Source organism: Trichosurus vulpecula, chromosome 4, assembly GCF_011100635.1.
Source record: "Trichosurus vulpecula isolate mTriVul1 chromosome 4, mTriVul1.pri, whole genome shotgun sequence".
In the NCBI taxonomy this organism is placed as follows: Eukaryota; Metazoa; Chordata; class Mammalia; order Diprotodontia; family Phalangeridae; genus Trichosurus; species Trichosurus vulpecula.
Genome location: NC_050576.1, coordinates 264,703,542 through 264,721,733, shown reverse-complemented (window position 1 = coordinate 264,721,733; position 18,192 = coordinate 264,703,542). Strand labels below are relative to the sequence as shown.

Here is an 18,192-nt window from a genome sequence, read left to right as displayed (position 1 = left end):
ATTGGGTATCTTACCCTACAGGAAAGTAGGGGTGAAGGGGATAAGTGGGGGGATGATAGAAGGGAGGACAGATTGGTGGAAGTGGTAATCAGAAGCAAACACTTTTGAAAAGGGACAGGGTCAAAGGAGAAAATTGAACAAAAATGGGATAGGATGGAGGGAAATATAGTCTTTCACAACATGACTATTACGGAAGTGTTTTGAATAATGATACATGTATAAGCTATATTGAATTGCCTGCCTTCTCAAGGGGGATGGGTGGGGAGGGAAGAAGAGAGAGAATTTGGAACTCAAAGCTCTGAAAACGAATGTTAAAATTGTTTTTACCTACAACTTGAAAATAAGATATACAGGCAATAGGGTATAGAAATCTATCTTGCCCTACAAGAAAGTAAGAGGGAAAGGAATAAGGCTGGGGGGGTGGATAGTGGGGTGATAGGAGAGAGGGAAGACTGGGGAAAGGGATAATCAGAATACATGACATCTTGGGGTGGGAGGGAGGGGAAATATGGGGAGAAAATTTGGAACTCAAAATTTGTGAAGAATATTGAAAACCAAAAATAAACAAATAAATCTTTAAAAAAAATGAATGTTCTTCCCTATGTGAAGGGTGGGATGGAGTTGGTGAGATGCAAGAGAGCTTCTGCCTTCCTTTGGAACTCTTTAAGTGCCAGCCCCCTTTGGGACTCTTCAAGCATCTTCCCCCTTTAGGATTCTTAAAACTTCAAGTATTCTTCAGGAATTTCAAGAAGTGACTTGCACTGGGTGCTTCTGGCTTCCAGCTTTTAGAGAAAAAGCTAACCTCATCTCTGAGCTGATGAAAAGAATCTAGCAAGATGTCAGAGGAACTGGCAATCTCCAATATGTCCCTATTCCCAGCAATTTACAGTAGATATTATAAAGAACTTCCCCTTGAGTGAGATCTAAAATACTCTCTTTTACTTGAGCTGAGTTTTTCTCCCAATGGGAGAATTATTTCGCTTGATATTATTTGGTATATAGTCTCCTATGTATACCTTCTTTTCTTGGAGTACTATATTGCTATTTTGGGATACATTGGTTTCTTTGCCATTCTTTATGTGTGATTACTGTGAAGTTAGAATTTGTTAGAAAAGAAGTCAAGCCTTCGATAAATTCAAGCCTTGGAGTTAGGAGTTCCCCCCCAAAAAAACCCCAACAATGACAAAGCACTTAGAAGTTAGATTGAAACTTTTCATATCTCCAAGGCTAGAAATATTTACTGGAGGAGGTAAATATTATTCTAGCCAGGTACGCCTCTTTCTCATGACAACAGGGTGGCTTGTGACGCCAATCCTGCTTCCCTTCCTAGAAAGAATGAAAGTCTCCCTTGGGAATGGATGGGGGGGAGGGTGGGAGTATAAGCTAGAGCTTTCTATTATGGCTTCTTATGAAGCACACAAAGACAACCCTAGCTACAGGTGGTCCCTCTCCATATGTTGGGCCCACTTTAACTACATGTCTTGTACTCTTCTCTACACTTGGGGTTCATTTTCCCTATATGCTTTATAAATTTTTGATTTGTTACACATTTATGGTTTTTTAAAAAGAAATATGTATCATAAAATTATTTTAGTTGGGCATTTTGTCATGTGCAGGCCTATTTTTTATTTTAAAAAGAGATTCTATTGCTTTCATGTCAGAGAAATTTCCAGATATAAAGGATAACAAGTTAAACCCATCTTCCTTTTCAGGTTTCAAATCCCTTTCAAAGCAGCATTTGGTTTGCCAATTTAGAGATAAAGTATGCACTTAATCTAGTGATATCCAGAGACTTTGATAAACTTACTCTTTCAATCTTACCGTTTTACAGTAGGGAAAATTAGGTCCAAGGTGGTTGTAAATTTCCCAAGGCCATTGAGGCTGCTTCTGTGCATTTGACAGAAGGATATTATCAGTTGTTTGTGTGTGTGTGTGTGTGTGTGTGTGTGTGTGTGTGTGTGTGTGTGTGAGAGAGAGAGAGAGAGAGAGAGAGAGAGAGAGAGAGAGAGAGAGAGAGAGAAATTTGGAGGGAAAAGTAGCATGGAGTCAGAAGGGATTAGTGAAATACACTATGAACACAGTTATTTGAATTTATCATTTTTCACCCTCCAAGTTATAAAAAGTTGGGATTAAGATTCCTTATTTATTAGTCCGTTATGTAGCAATCATATTATATTAGAATCAGTAAATAACATAGAAAATGACGATGCCTTTGAGAAACCAAGGTTGAGATTTGGCAGCCTGATTCTCCCCCTGGGAGAAATGAAGGATAAGGAGGCTCAGAAGTAAGCTCTGATCTAGCCCTTTTTTTATTCCATAAATTAACCCATTTATTGTTGGACTATGGGCTACAGGTATTTGATAAGAAGATTTTACTGGTCTTTCAATTCCTTCAATCTTCTGATGGCAGATTTGACTGTGACTGCAGAGGTGGTATTGTAGGTCCATGCACCACCAGCTACAGTTTTCATACAGGATCCACAATGCCAGATACCCACAGCCCGTCTCTTCATTTTGGTCTTGCCACAGAAGGAGCAGGTATACTTGGCATGCTGGCTAATTTCAATTTTCTTCACCATTTTTCTGAGGGACGCACCATAACGTGTTCCATATTTACCAACAATTCCAACCTTCTTGGTGCGTTTAGCCATGTTGCCAGTCACAGGGCTGGAGCTTGGAGAGCCTGATCTAGCCCTTTAATGAAGTGATACAGTTTTGGTAAAATGCATGGAATAAATTGGAGTATTTCAATATATTCCAACGTGACAAAAAGCAGAGAATGGCTTCCTGGCAATAAGAAACAACAGAATGGGAACACTCATTGGATGGAGAGGGTGGTAAAGTTTCTTAACCCCATCCCAAAACCCATATAAAAGGGAAGAGGCCAATGAGAAGAGAGTAGTGACCCACAAAGGAGTGGCAAGGTCCTTAGGGTGGCAGCTCTGTACCAGGGCTAGTCTTCCCTCAGCCACCATGTGGATGCCACCTATACTATATACTCTTCTGTATACCTGAACCCATAGTTACACCCAGGGGGAATTACACTATGCAGGAGTCCATCATTCTATTAAGGAGCAAACACCATTCCTTCCCTCTAGATGTTGGCTTCCTGGGGCAAAACCTATGTCCTGTGATATTTAACTGGGCTTTTATATGATTTAGGGCATCTGATAGTACAGTCGATAGAGTGTTGGCCCCGGAGTCAGGAGGACCTGAGTTCAAATCTGGCCTCAGACACTCATCGAGTTGATTAATTGCATTAGGTCCTCATCTGTAAAATGAGCTGAAGAAGAAAATGGTAAATAACCTGTATCAACAATCCAGCTAGCAGCTTCTGGGGGGGAGTAAGATCCACCAACAACCAGCACCCAGAAAGCTGCCAACACAGGTCCTTTTGATCTGCTTTACTTAAGGAAAGCAATGTTAAGGGGTTAACAATCTTACTTTAATCCAGCATACAAATAACGTCCACCTAGTTCAGGGGAAAAAGCCAGCACCCTGAATTACAGACCAAATACAATTCGTAGTTTTCAACATCTGGGTGTACAGCTGGGGAGCTCATTAGAAAGGGTGGCCCTCCTGTGGCTCAGAGCTCTGAGAGAGAACACTAACCTTTGCGCTTATCTATCCCATTCTGGCCCCAAGGGCCCTGACCTCACCCAGGCTGGGCATGGAAAAGTTCCCCACCCCCAATATCACATCAGATACAAATCAATGGCTCCCAATTGTCTCAGTGCTGAGAAATAAAAAAAAAAACATCCCACTTTATCTGCCCCATTCAAACAAAGGCCAGAATCATTAGAGATCAACAGCATTAAAGGTCCCACCTTAATTACTATTATATCACCTCAGTATATTTGCTAAAAAAAATCCCCAAATGGGGTGATGAAGAGTTGGACTCAAATGAAAAAAGAAGCAGAACAATAAAAAATATGATTTGTTGCTTTCAGTAGCAAAGCATGTGCAAAATTTCTACCTTAAAAGTATTTGTGAAAGAGATTTTATTTGTCTGTTTGCTGGTTTCAATCTTTTGTGGATGAGTCAGGGGAGCAGAATATCAGGAAATTAAGTGACTTCTCTTTTAAATTTGTTTCCAGTTGAAGCATTTCAATTGCTCAGTATAAAAAGAAATCCACAAGAAGGAGATGCATGTGGGTGACGATTACCTGTGAAAACTAAATTCAAAGTTTCATTCAAGATAACTTTTCTAAGAAGATCAGAATTTTTTTTTCTTCAGCCATGAAGACATTGTCTTCAGCTTTTTGAATGTTTTTTGAATAAAAAGCTTTCGCATTTAAGACAATATAATGAAAGATCCATTGGTAAAATATCCTTATCAATACAAACATTTTTATAGGATTCATAAAATAATGACTTCCCATCAAAAACTACCCTGTGATTGAAAATACATTTTTTTTAAAATGAAGTCTGTTCACTTTCATAGAAGGTGAACTTTCTAATCTCACAGTCTCAGCTCTTATGGGTCATTTTATCTTGTCAAGCAGTCTCAACATAAAGGTCACTATATGCAATTCCAGATCAATTCTTTCTGGATACATCTTTTCCACAGTTAATAGAAATGATTTGTGGGTGGTCTAAGTAACCAAAAGAAAATGGTTTTCTCATCAAAGGCTATAATTCCAATGCATTGTGAAAGGCAAGCCCCATCCTTCAAACTTCTTGAATCCTTTGTGAGTTGTGAGATCAAATGACCTTTTCATAGAAAACTGTGAAATTAGTCAAGTGAACACTAACGTGAAGCTAATTTTGAGTTTAACCTGACCCTTGGAAATTCCGGGGGCTGTGCTCAAAAATATTTGACTTTGAGGTCGTGTTGCATTTAAGAGGGTTTTTTAAACACCTTACTAAAGAACTACTTCACCATTTAAGTCACAGAAATGAACTGAAATGAAATTACTCCCTGTCATCTGATAATGTGTCCCAGGGTCTAGGCAACTGGCCTTAGAGCAAGGAAGAACAAAGTCCAAATCCAACTTCTGTGTGATCCTATGAAAACTGAAAATCATTTAAGTTCTCAGTACTCTAGGCAACTTTTCTGAGACTATTAATTGCAGAGAGGATTCTGATGTACATTGGCAGAGAGAGAGCGAGTCCTTTGATTGGGATGTTTTTTTACCAAAGAAATGACAGGTCCAGGCTCTATTTCTATCATGCCTTGAATTATTTTTTTTCACAACTAAATATAATTGTGCAATGTGTCTTAAAAGTTATTTATGTTTTCTCTTCTCTATCCTATGCTCCTCCTCCTCCTTTAATTGGGTTGATTATCACTTGTTATCATTAAATTAATGGAATCAGTATTTTTATTCTTATTGTCACATTATGGTAGATTTTTAAAAGCTTTAAAACCCAGAAGAATGGAAATGAAAATCACCCAAGGCCAATCAAAAGGAACATGGTAGGTGTGAGAAGGCTACAATAGAGTGCAAAGGAGGAATTACAATTGGGAAATGTTGTCAAAAATATGATTGGCATGGGTGGTGGAGCAAAGATGGCAGGGTAAAGGCAGGGGCTTACCTAAGCTGTACCCTAAACTCCTCCAAATACTTTTAAATAATGACTCTAAAAATTCCAGAGTGACCGAACCCACAAAAGATGGAATGAAACAGTTTTCTAGCCCAAGACAACTTGGAAGGTCAGCCAAAAAAAGGTATGTTCCACTAGGGTGATAGTGGAGCACAGTCCAGCACAGGTGGTACCAGCTTAGCCCCTACACCAACAAACCAGGAGTAGAACTTGGGAGCCACTGAATCACAGCGTCAGCAGCTGCTTCTGGAGCACTCAGCCCACAGATGGTAAGAGGTCAAAGAACTGGTGGGAAGGAGAGTAGAGGGGTCCCTTTGCTAGCACTGAGGTAGGACTCTGTTGCTTTGCCCATACTCTAATCTGGGTTTCAGTCCTGGGTGGCAGTCCCAGGGTGAGGAGGATAATTAGGACACCAGAGCTTGCAGCCATAGTGGAGGGGGTACCCTCCTCAGTTTTAGTTCAGAAAAGACTAGACTAGACTAAAGTAGACAGACTAGAACACAGGCCTCTCCTTAGATTACACTACCTAGGAAAAACTGAAAACTTATAAGCCCTTAGAAGTATCTATGAAAACAGCTGCACAAAACCTTGAAGCTTGGGATAGTGCACCTTCCACCCTGGAAGAAAAGCCCTACTTTAAGAAATGTTTAAAAGTCAAGCGATAGGCTGGGAATATGAGAATCAACAGAAAAAAATTTTCTGATAATAGAAAGTTACTATGGTGATAAGGAAGATCAAAGCACACATTCAGAAGCTAACAATGTGAAAGCCCCTAAATCCAAAGCCTCCAAGAAAATTACGAATTGGTCATAGGCCATGGAAGAACTCAAAAAGGATTTTAAAATCAAGTAAGAGAAGTAGAGAAAAACTGGGAAGAGAAATGAGACTGATGCACGAAAATCATGAAAAATGAGCCAAGGAGTAAAGGAGACACAAAAAATACTGAAGAAAATAACAACATAAAAAACAGACTAGGCCAAATGGTAAAAGAGGTCCAAAAAAGCCATTGAGGAAAAGAATGCCTTAAAAAGGAGAACTGGCAAAATGGAAAAGTAGGTCCAACATACACTCTCAATTATAACAAAACAGGAAAATGATAAATGCTGGAAAGGATGTGGGGAAATGGGAACATTGTTGCATTGCTGGTGGAGTTGTGAGCTGACTCAGCCATTTTGGAGAGCAGTTTGGAACTATGCCCAAAGGGCTATAGAAATGTTCATACCCTTTGACCCAGCAATACCACTTCTAGGGTTGTATCCCAAAGAAATCACACAAGCGGGAAAAGGACCCATATGTACAAAAATATTTATAGCAGCTCTTTTTGTGGTAGCTAAGAATTGGAAATCAAAGGGATGCCCATCAATTGCGGAATGGCTGAACAAGCTGTGGTATATGAAGGTGATGGAATACTATTGTGCCATAAGAAATGGGGATGATGCAGACTTCATAACAACCTGGAAAAACCTACACGACATAATGCTGAGTGAGTGGAGCAGAGCCAGGAGAGCGTTGTGCACAGCCACAGATATATGGATTCCGTGAGGACCAACCCTGACATACTGAGCTTTTCTCAGCAACCTAAGGGGCAAGGATAACTCCAGGGGACTCACGATGGAGAATGCTATCTTCATCCAGAGAAAGAATTGCGAAGTTTGAATACAGATCGAGGCGCACTACATGCTCACCTTCTTTGCTTCTTTTTTTGTTTTTGTTTTTGGGTTTTTTTTTTGGTTCTGTCTCTTCTTTCTCATGATTCATTCCATTGGTCAAAATTCTTCTCCACGACTTGACTAGTGCATAAATTAATTCAATGCGAAGTTATACATGACAGTTATATGAGATTCCATGCCGTCTTGGGGAGGGAGGGGGGAGGGAGGGGAGAAAAACTGGAACTCAAAACCATGTAGAATCGTGTGTGGTAAACTAAAAATAAATAAAGAAATTAAAAAAAAATAAAGGAAAGTTGGAGAGGAAAGGGACAAGAGAAGGGGGTGGTGATGATAGAAGGTTGGTAGATTGGGGGAGGCAGTAATCAGAAGCAAAATGCTTTTTGTGAATGGACAAGGTGAAAAGAGAAAGGGGAGAAAATAAACAGGGTAGGGGGAAATAGGATGGAGGGAAATACAATTAGCAATAATTCCTATGGAAAAAATGAAGCAAGTATCTTTGATAAATGTCTCATTTCTCAAACATGTAGACAACTAAGTCAAAAAATAAGAGCCATTCCCCAGTTGATATATAATTAAAAGATTTGAACAGTTCTCAGATGAAGTAATCAAAGTTATCAACAGCCGTATGAAAAATGCTCTACCTCACTATTAAGTGGAGAAATGCAAAACAAAACAATTCTGAGGTACTACCTCATGCCTACTAGATTGGCTAAAAGGACAGAAAAGAAAAATGACGGCTGGTGGAGGGGAAGTGGAAAAATGGGGCATTAATGCACTGTTGTTGCTGTTACGAACTGATTTAACCATTCTAGAGAGCAATTTGGAACTATGCCCAAAGGGTTATAAAACCATGTATACTTTTTGACCTAGCAATACCATTACTATGCCTGTATGCTAAAAGAAATTTTTAAGAAGGAAAAGGACATATATGTACAAAAATATTTGGAACAGTTCTTTTCTGGTAGCAAAGAATTGGAGATTGAAGTGATGCCCATCATTTTGGGAATGGCTGAGCAACTTATGGTGTGTGATTTTGATGGAATGTTATTTTTAAGGGAAATGATGAGTGGGATGCTCTCAGAAAAACCTGGACAGACGTCCATGAGCTGAGGCAAAGCTAAATGCACCATGTACAAAGTAACAGCAATATTGTAAGATAATAAGCTGTGAATGACTTAGCTATTCTCAGTAATACAATGATCCGACAGCTCTGAAAAACGTATGAAGATAAAAGCTATCTGTCCCTGGAGAGAGAACTGATGGTGTCTGAATACAGATTGATGCATACTTTTTGCTTCCTTTATGTTTTTTTGAGTTTTGTTTTGTTGGGTTTTTTTTGTTGTTCTTGTTGTTGATACTTTCTATCACAACATGACTATTATGGAAATGTTTTACATGACTACACATGTATACACTATATCAAATTGCTTGCCTTCTCAATGGGGGGGGTGGAGGGAGGAAGGGAGAGATTTTGGAATTCAAAGTTTTCAAAATAAATGTTAATTTTCTTACATGTAACTGGGGAAAGTAAAATACTAAAAAAGAATGTCTTTAGAGAAATGCACTATAGTAAGAAAAAAATAACTGATCACATGGTGAAGGAGTAAGGAATGAGAGATGGACATGCATAGTTGATATGCTTCATTGCAATCCTAGTAAAAAAAAAAGGACAGTCCTCAGTATAATAATTGTAACAACACTGGAGAACCTGTAGAAAGACATGGGCAAGGGTAATGCAGAATGAGTAGATGTACAGGTATTTTGATAGGAATCACTGAAGAGAGTGCCTCAACTGATAACATCACAGACCCAGGGACATTTAGGATTATAACCAGTGTTAGCAGTATTATTATATTATAACAAGATTATAACCAGTGTTTAAATAAAATTAAAAAGTTGCCTATGAATTGATCCCTTTCATTATGTGTTTTATTTACTTTTGTTTTCCTAACTTCTATTACAAAAAGTGAAATAAGCATGGGAGACAAAAATAAATATTAGAAAAAAACAATGGATGCTGCAGACAAAACCATGCTTAGTTTCTAATTTTCACCCAAACTAAAGATATTCTCTATGAAGAATGGCATCAACCTTTTTTTTAATCACCTCACAGTATGAGACTAAGAAAAGCTAAAGATAATTAATTTTAGATCCTTAAGAGACAAAGAAAAAGGGGAATTTATCTTGACAGGAGAACAATGGAAGAAAAGTTCAATATTATAATATCCTTTCTCTTTAAAATAATGTTATTTTCTTTTTCCCCAACTTTTCGACAAACATATTTTTACAACTCAATTCATGTTGACTTAAGAAAATGTCAGATCTAAGAGAAATGTTTAGAAGGGAGTGATGTGTAATGGATAGAGTAAAGAACATGAATTCAGGACGACCTGGTTCTAACATTGCTTCAGACAACCCTGGGTGAGTTATCTCTCTGGGCCTCAGAACTTAAATGCCCCCATAGCTAGATGAGAAAAGAACAGGGCATAAAAAACAGAAGACTAGGCCAAAAATCTCTCCTCTTCCCTAGAGGTGAACAGATATCAACTCTAACAAAAGGTCTAAAGTCAAAAAATAACTTACAAAAAGGAGGAAAAATATTAAAAATGAATGTGATCATAAAACATTTCTATGGTGGCAGAGAAGGTCAAGACCCAAATTTGGAAGACAAAAACTTGAAAGCATCTACAAGCAATGCTTCAAAGAAAAGTACATATTGGGAAGGCAGAGTTAAGATGGCAGAATATAGGAAGCACTGCAGCCCAGGTCTTCAAACATTCCCCTTCAAACATTTTTTATGTATCAAATGGGAGATTCTACTTCTGGGAGCCAAGATTATGGATTAAGCAGAAAATTACTGTAATTCTACCACATTCATCTTCAAACAATCATAAAATAGTGCCTCAAAACAAATCCTGGAAGAGAAGAACCAGCAAAAACGATGGCTGAAACAATAATTTAGCCCACAAAAGTTGGAATATTGGCAAGAGCGGTCTGTCTCACCCAGGTAAGAGGAAAATACAATCCACTATAGAAAGTATCCCAGCAAGCCAGCAGCCAACAGCAACAAGTTCCACTTCACTAAACCATCAGCAGATCTGAAGCTCCACTGCTATGGACCAGGCAAGAACTATCACCAGGGTCCCCAATATGTCTCAGCATAGCCAGGGTAACTAGCAGACTCCAGCTCCAAAACTTCAACAAACTTCAACATAACCTCAGGCAAAGAGGTAACCTCATATGGCCAGACTCCAAGTGCTTCAGCATAGCCCAGATGAAGAGATAACCTACAGTAACCAGACTTTGATACAAACAGGTAAACACCAACCCTACAGGTGCCTAAGAAAACAGGAAGCCACAAGTACTTGGCCCCTCCCAAGTGTTTTATTGTAGCCCCTGCAGCAACAGGCACAAGAAGTCTGAGACAATGCCTCTTCGACTCCAGGAGCATAGCTCAACTTTTGAAAGAAAGGAAAAATGCAAAAAAAAGGTGAGCGGAAAACAACCAAAACAAACAAAAAGAATCTGATCAAAGAAAGTTATTATAGTGGCAGGGAAGACCAAGACATGAACTCAGAAGAGGACAATATCAAAATACATATTTCAAGGACTCAAAATCCCCAAAGAAAAATGCGAAGTGGTCTCAGGCCCAGAAGGATCTCATGGGAGAGTTTTAAAAAGAGAGAGCTTAAAATCATATAAGAGAGACAGGAGAAAAATTAGGAAAAAAATAAGAGTGATGCAAGAGAACTATGAAAAACAAAGTGTCAACAGTCTGCTTAAAAAGTAGAATTGACCAAATGGAAAAGGGGATAGAAAAAATACAATGAACAAAACGACTCTGTGAAGAGCACAATTAGCCAAATGGAAAAGAAAGTATAAAAGCTAATTGAGGAAAACAATACCTTAAAAGTGAGAAATGGACAAGTGGAACCTAACAAATTTATGAGGCATCATAAATCAAACAAATTCAAAAGAATGAAAAAAAACTGATGAAGATGGAAAATACCTCATGTTAAGAAAGATGTGACCTGGAAGACTGATAACAGGAGGAACGATATCAGAATCATTGGACTACCAGAAAGCCATAAATAATCAAGAGGAGGACCTGCACAGGGTGTTTCAAGAAAAACTGCCCTGATGGGGCAGAGGCATGAGCATGATCAGTGTATTGGTTACTAGCAGTAACCATGAAATTCGTCCTATGGCCACTATCTCTCAAATGACCAAAGACCTAGAGTAAGGAGCTAAAATGTATTATTTTTTTTAACCTAGGCATGTCTTCCATATGATTAGGCCAACAGTACATCATTTGGACTTCTCTGGCAAAAATAACAATCTAAATTAGGATGTGGGTTGGCCTTCAGGTGTGGATGATTACACCCCTCTCTAGCAATTAAGGAATGTTAATTGCTTGATAGGCATCAACTGACTCTAGTAATCTTGACTAGAAAGAAAACAAACCTAATCAGGATGTCATTCTCCCCCCCCACACACACACCATTTAGCCTTCTTGGAGATTAATTCACCTCTAACTCTGAAAAGGGGTAGAAAAGACAATAAGCTTGATCCCAGGGAGGGTCAAGCACAAGCTGGTTTCTGTTTATGGATTAAACATAGGTGAGGGTCCCACTTTGAAATGGTTAACTCGCATATGCTCAGGGTCTAGAAGTGATCACATTCCTCAAAGACAACTTAGTTTGCATTAGGAAAGTTCTCCTTTTGAGTTAGGAAAACCCTAAAAGAGGAGGTTTTGACAAATGTATTTCCACATGTATAAGACGCACCTTAATTTTGGGGCCTGAAATTTGAAAAAATATGTATTACATAAAGTTATTGAACTCAAGTTTTATTTATCATAAAATTCATACAATAATACGATGAAATTCAAGAATCTTCTGCTCATAGCTTTCAGGCATCTTTTGGGCAAGTCTGGTGCATGTACGCACACTTAGTCCATTTGGTTTCATGAACCTGAAGCACAAATTGTGTCCTCCTTTGAAATCAGCAACTTCTTTTCCATGAAAAATTCTTCTTGCCTCATGTTGAACCATCTTTGTGGACACAGGAATTCCAATTACCCTTTGCTGATCCATATCTTCAGTTCCCTCTCTAAATCGGACCATTTTGCTGATTTTCCTCTCATGGCCTTCTTCTGCCTTGGCATTTTCAGTAGGGTTTCTTCTTCCTGTAGTCAGTTTCAGATTATTTTCTCAGTTGGAGGAGGAGCAAACTTATGTTCAGAAGCACAATTTCCATTCACTTTTGCAAACTGGATCACTTTTAACTTGAATTCAGCACTGTACGAAAATCTTTTTCTGAGCCATTTCTGGGCAGACCGTGGCAAAAATTAGCCTAATATACTGGTAACAAATGTAAAACAATGAGCACAAACACAAGTGCAAAAAAGTAGGAAATGCAAGTAAAAAAAATCTACAATAATGAGTGGAAAAACAAGTGCGAAAAAGCGGGAAATGCAGGTAAAAGAATCTGCAACCACCGTATAAGATGCACCCAGTTTTTAGACCCCGAATTTTTTGAACAAGGGTGCATCTTACACATGGGGGAAAATGGTATTATAGAACAATATTAATTATCAAGTAAAACAGCATAATAATAATTTTCTTCACTAATAATTAAAGAAATGCAAATTAAAACAACTTTGAACTACCACTGTACATCTATCAAATCAGAGAAAAGGAAAATGACAGTTGCTGAAGTTGATGTGGAAAAATAGGTACACTAATGTATTATTAATAGAGCTGTCAACTGGTCCAACAACTCTGGAGAAGTATTTGCAACTATACACAAAAGGCTATAAATCTGTGTATAAGCTTTGACCCAGCAATGCTATTACTATGTGAATAATCCAAAGAGCTCAAAGAAAAAGGAAAAGGATCCCCTTGTGTGTATATATCTATATCTATATGTATATCTATATGTATATCTATATCTATTTTAATAGCAGCTCTTTCTGTGGTGGCAAAGAATTGGAAACTGAGGGGATGCCCATCAATTAGGGAATGGCTGAATTAGTTGTAGAATATGATTATGTTGAAACACCATTGTGCTTTAAGAAATGATGATTTTGGAAAAATCATGGAAGACTTATATGAACTGATGCAAAGTGAAGTGAGCTGATCTAGGAGAAAAATATGTACAGTAACATCAAGATTGTGACACTGATTATGAATGACTTAGTGACTCTAATCAATACAATGATCTATGATAATTCCAAAGGACTCATGATAAAAAAAATTCCCTAACATCCTGAAAAAGAATTGATAAAACATGTGGTTTTTCCCTAATCTTATTTCCTTCCCGTTTGTTTCACTATGGGGATTATATGGTACTTTTTTTTAGTACTGCCTATGTATAATGGGTACCTTACTTCTTATGTTCTCAAGGAGTGGTGGAGGAAATGGAAAGTGGGAAAGATTTTGTAACTGAAAATTAACATAAAATATTTTATAAGGGAATAGATGATGCATATAAAGAGAACAATATCATACACATCAACAACACATGATTCTCTATGACCCATGGGCAAATTGTTTAACCTCTTTCAGTCTTAATTTCCTCATCAGTAAATGGGGATAAATCTAGCACCTAAATCACAGGGTTATTTTGAGGATAAAAAGAGGTAACATATGTAAAGCACTTCATAAATAATACAAGTGTTATATAAATCCTATTGTTATATGACTCATATATTTGAGAGATACAAAACAAAATGAGACTTAAAGTCTTGGGTTAAAAAAAGTCATAAATGACAATGTGATCCAAACATTTATGGAGGAAGCATTATTCAAATTAGGTTTCAAAATTTCAATAGAGAAGGAATTCTAAGTATGTTGTGAGAAAAAAAGTACGAAGTTGGGAAAGTGAAAATCACATTTGATGAACAGATCCATTTTGACTGAAGTATAGAATTCTTGAAGGAGGATATCATAAAAAATGGCTAGAAAGGTGGAATTGCACCAAATCTTAGGAGACTGAATGCAAATCACAAAACTGAATATATCGGGGTGCAGCCAGGATGGTGGCTGGAAAGCAGGGAATTACCTAAAGCTCTCCCCCAGGACACTCCAAACACCCATAAAAAATGGCTCTGAACAAATTCTAGAACTGCAGAATCCATGAAATAGCAGAGGGAAGCAGGGATCCAACTCAGGACAGCCTGGATGGTTGCTGGGTAAGGTCTATTGTACTGTGCTGGGAGAGGAGCAGAGCCCAACTTGGGCCACGCCCAGACCAACCAGACCTGGAGCCAGGCAGAGCAGGCCCTAGCACCCTGAATCAGGGAGCTGTGGTAGTTACTACACTTCTCAACCCACAAACACGAAAGACAACAGAGAAGGTTAGTGGGAAAAACTGTTAGGAGGGAGTGAAAGAAGTTCATGGTCAGCCGCCGCCCAGGGGGCAGCAGAAGTGGTGCATATCTGAGGCTGCTTATAGAGCTACAGCCGCAGTTACTTCCAGTCACAGGCCCACCTGGTGGGAGGAATTAAGTGGCAGATCAGACCTGGAGTGCAGAGACTGCTTAGATCTGAGTAGTAGTCCGGGTTGGCAGTTCCTGGGGGAAGGGGAGAACTGGTGCGGCAAATCCTGCTGTGTAGAAACAGCTCTGAAAACAACAGTGCAGCCCTTCAAGCTTGTGACAAAGTACTCTCTACTCTACAAGCGGTCATACCTCCATGAAAAGCTCAAGGGTCAAGCAGTTGCTTGGGAACATGAACAGGCAGCAAAAACAGTCTCAGGTTCAGACTCAGACTTTGGAATCTTTTTTTGGTAACAAAGAAGACCAAAAGATATAGCCAGAAGAAGTCAACAAAGTCAAAGAACCCACACCAAAAGCCTCCAAGAAAAACATAAATTGGTCTCAAGCCACGGAAGAGCTCAAAAAGGATTTGGAAAAGAAAGTTAGAGAAGTAGAGAAAAAATTGGGAAGAGAAATGAGAGTGATGCGAGAAAACCATGAAAAACAAGTCAATGACTTGCTAAAGGAGCCCCCCAAAAATGCTGTCAAAAGAGCTCCAAAAAGCCAATGAGGAGAAGAATGCCTTGAAAGGCAGAATTAGCCAAATGGAAAAGGAGGTCCAAAAGACCACTGAAGAAAATGCTACCTTTAAAATTAGATTGGAGCAAGTGGAAGTTAGTGACTTTAGGAGAAATCTAGAAATTATAAAACAGAACCAAAGGCATGAAAAAAATGGAAGACATTGTGAAATATCTCATTGGAAAAAAAACCACTGACCTGCAACATAGATACAGGAGAGATAATTTAAAAATATTGGACTAACCGAAAGCAATGATCAAAAAAAGAGCCTAGATATTATCTTTCAAGAAATTATGAAGGAGAACTGCCCTGATATTGTAGAGCCAGAGGGTAAAACAGAAATTGAAAGAATCCACCAATTGCCTCTTGAAAAAGATCCCAAAAAGATGACTCCTATGAACATTGTTGCCAAATTCCAGAGCTCCCACATCAAGGAGAAAATACTGCAAATAGCCAGAAAGAAACAATTTGAGTATTGCAGAAACACAATCAGGATAACACAAGATCTAGCAGCTTCTACATTAAGGGATCAAAGGGCTTGGAATATGGTATTCCTGAGGTCAATGGAGTTAGGATTAAAACCAAGAATCACCTACCCAGCAAAACTGAGCATAATGCTCCAAGGCAAAATATGGATTTTCAATAAAATAGAGGACTTTGAAGCTTTCTCAGTGAAAAGACTAGAGCTGAATAGAAAATTTGACTTTCAAACCCAAGAATCAAGAGAGGCATGAAAAAGTAAACAAGAAAGAGAAATCATAAGGGACTTACTAAAGTTGAACTGTTTCATTTACATTCCTACATGGAAAGATGACGTGGGTAATTCATGAGACCTCAGTATTAGGGTAGCTGAAGGGAATATACTTATACATCTATATGTATCTATCTATCTATTTATCTATCTATCTACCTATCTATCTATATATGTATGTATATAGACAGAGGGCAAAGGGTGAGCTGAATATGAAGGGATGATATCTAAAAAAAATTCAAATTAAGGCATGAGAGAGCAATATACTGAGAGAGGGAGGAAGGGAGAGATAGAATGGGGTAAATTATCCCACATAAAAGTGGCAAGAAAAAGCAGTTCATTGGAAGGGAAGAGGGGGCAGGTGAGGGGGAATGAGTGAATCTTGCTCTCATCGGACTTGACCTGAGGAGGGAATAGCATATACACTCAATTGGGTATCCTACCCCACAGGAAAGAAGGAGGAAGGAGATAAAAAAGGGGGGATGATAGAAGGGAGGGCAGATAGGGGGAGGAAGTACTTTCAAACAGGGACAGGGTCAAAGGAGAAAATTGAATAAATGGGGATAGGATAGGAAGGAGCAAAATATAGTTAGTCTTTCACAACATGAATATTGTGGAAGGGTTTTGCATGATGATACACATGTGGCCTATGTTGAACTGCTTGCCTTCTTAGGGAGGGTGGGTGGGGAGGGAAGAGGGGAGAGAATTTGGAACTCAAAGTTTTAAAAGCAGATGTTCAAAAAATGTTTTTACATGCAACTGGGAAATAAGATATACAGGCAATGGGGTATAGAGATCTATCTTGCCCTACAAGAAAGTAAGGGAAAAGGGGGTAGGGGGAGTGGGGTGACCAGAGGGAGGGCTGACTGGGGAATGGGGCAATCAGAATATATGCCATCTTTGAGTGGGGAGGAGGGTAGAAATGGGAAGAAAATTTGTAATTCAAAATCTTGTGGAAATAAATGCTGAAAACTAAAAATATTAAATAAATAATAATTAAAAAAGGAAAAAAAAAGACTGAATATATCTTAGTGATTAATCAGCACCAAATTTACATTTCTGATGACTAGAGTGACATGTATAGTCCTATCACATTTTAATCCCCTAGGATCCCCTAAGTATCACAGAGGTATGATAGGTGTGTACAGGTATGTGCAGGTACAATAGGCAGCAAGCCAAAGAATTCATGCCAAACAAAATTGAAAGTAGCTGATGAATAGATGTTGTAGTTGCAGCAAAAAGGATGGAGGGAAAACAAATTTCAAAAAAATGTGGAAGAAACTACAGGGTAATAAATTTGAGTTTAATGCGTATTTGTCATAAATAAGATAAACATATTAGCCACAATGTTATTGAGATCTTATAAAATTGTTATCAGTTTGCATTGAATTAGTGATATGGACAGTGCTTGAGCTCACTTTTGATTTCTGGTGACTATCTGTGTGTCCAAGTGAAATCCCTTGTAGCTGAGTTGGTTGTGATTACTATGCCTGAGAGTGGCATGACTGTGTGGTAGTTGGGAAAATTTCCTGTACCTGTGATTACATCAACTTCTGTCTGTTAAACCCAACACTATGTACCGATTTGCTTTCTGGTTTTCCTGTTCAAAAGTGATCTCCATTTTCTTAGCTGTTACTAAGATCTTATTTTGCATTCTATTTACAAGTCCACTTAATTATTTCAAAGAGGAATCTATTTGTTCCCTGAACTAAGAGGTCTAAAAATAAATGCATTGCATGAAATCCCATGGCACCGACATAAAGATAATGTATTACTGTCAATAGTTCCTAAAGACAACACTGGAGCCATGTTCACTCACATGTATATAATACTTTAACAAGTTAAAAATATTTTTCTCAGAATAAGAGTTGCAAGGCAAGTAATACAACTGTTATTATGTTATTATCTCCATCTTTACAGATTAGGAAACCTCAGAGTTCAAAGGAAATGATGAGGTCATAGCATTCATAAAGGAATGGAGATTCAAATTTGGGGAATGGAATTCAAAGTTTTCTCCTGGTGCTCTTTTGAGTACACCATAGAGTGAGGGATGGTGATATCTGTAGAAATTTATCTTTAGTAACTGTATGATGCATACACCCCGATCATTTTATAGACCCTCAATTAATACTAAGCAAGCATCTTACACTAATTCTTTTTTTTCA

General features: G+C 38.3%; 1 protein-coding gene across 1 annotated transcript; it reads right to left on the bottom strand.

Annotated features, from left to right (window-relative positions):
- Positions 1–2,304: 2,304 nt before the first annotated feature.
- LOC118848143 (60S ribosomal protein L37a) lies at positions 2,305–2,651 on the bottom strand. The gene has a single exon (XM_036756907.1). The coding sequence runs from the start codon at positions 2,649–2,651 to the stop codon at positions 2,373–2,375; it is 279 nt and encodes a 92-aa protein (XP_036612802.1). The 3' UTR covers positions 2,305–2,372.
- Positions 2,652–18,192: the final 15,541 nt, after the last annotated feature.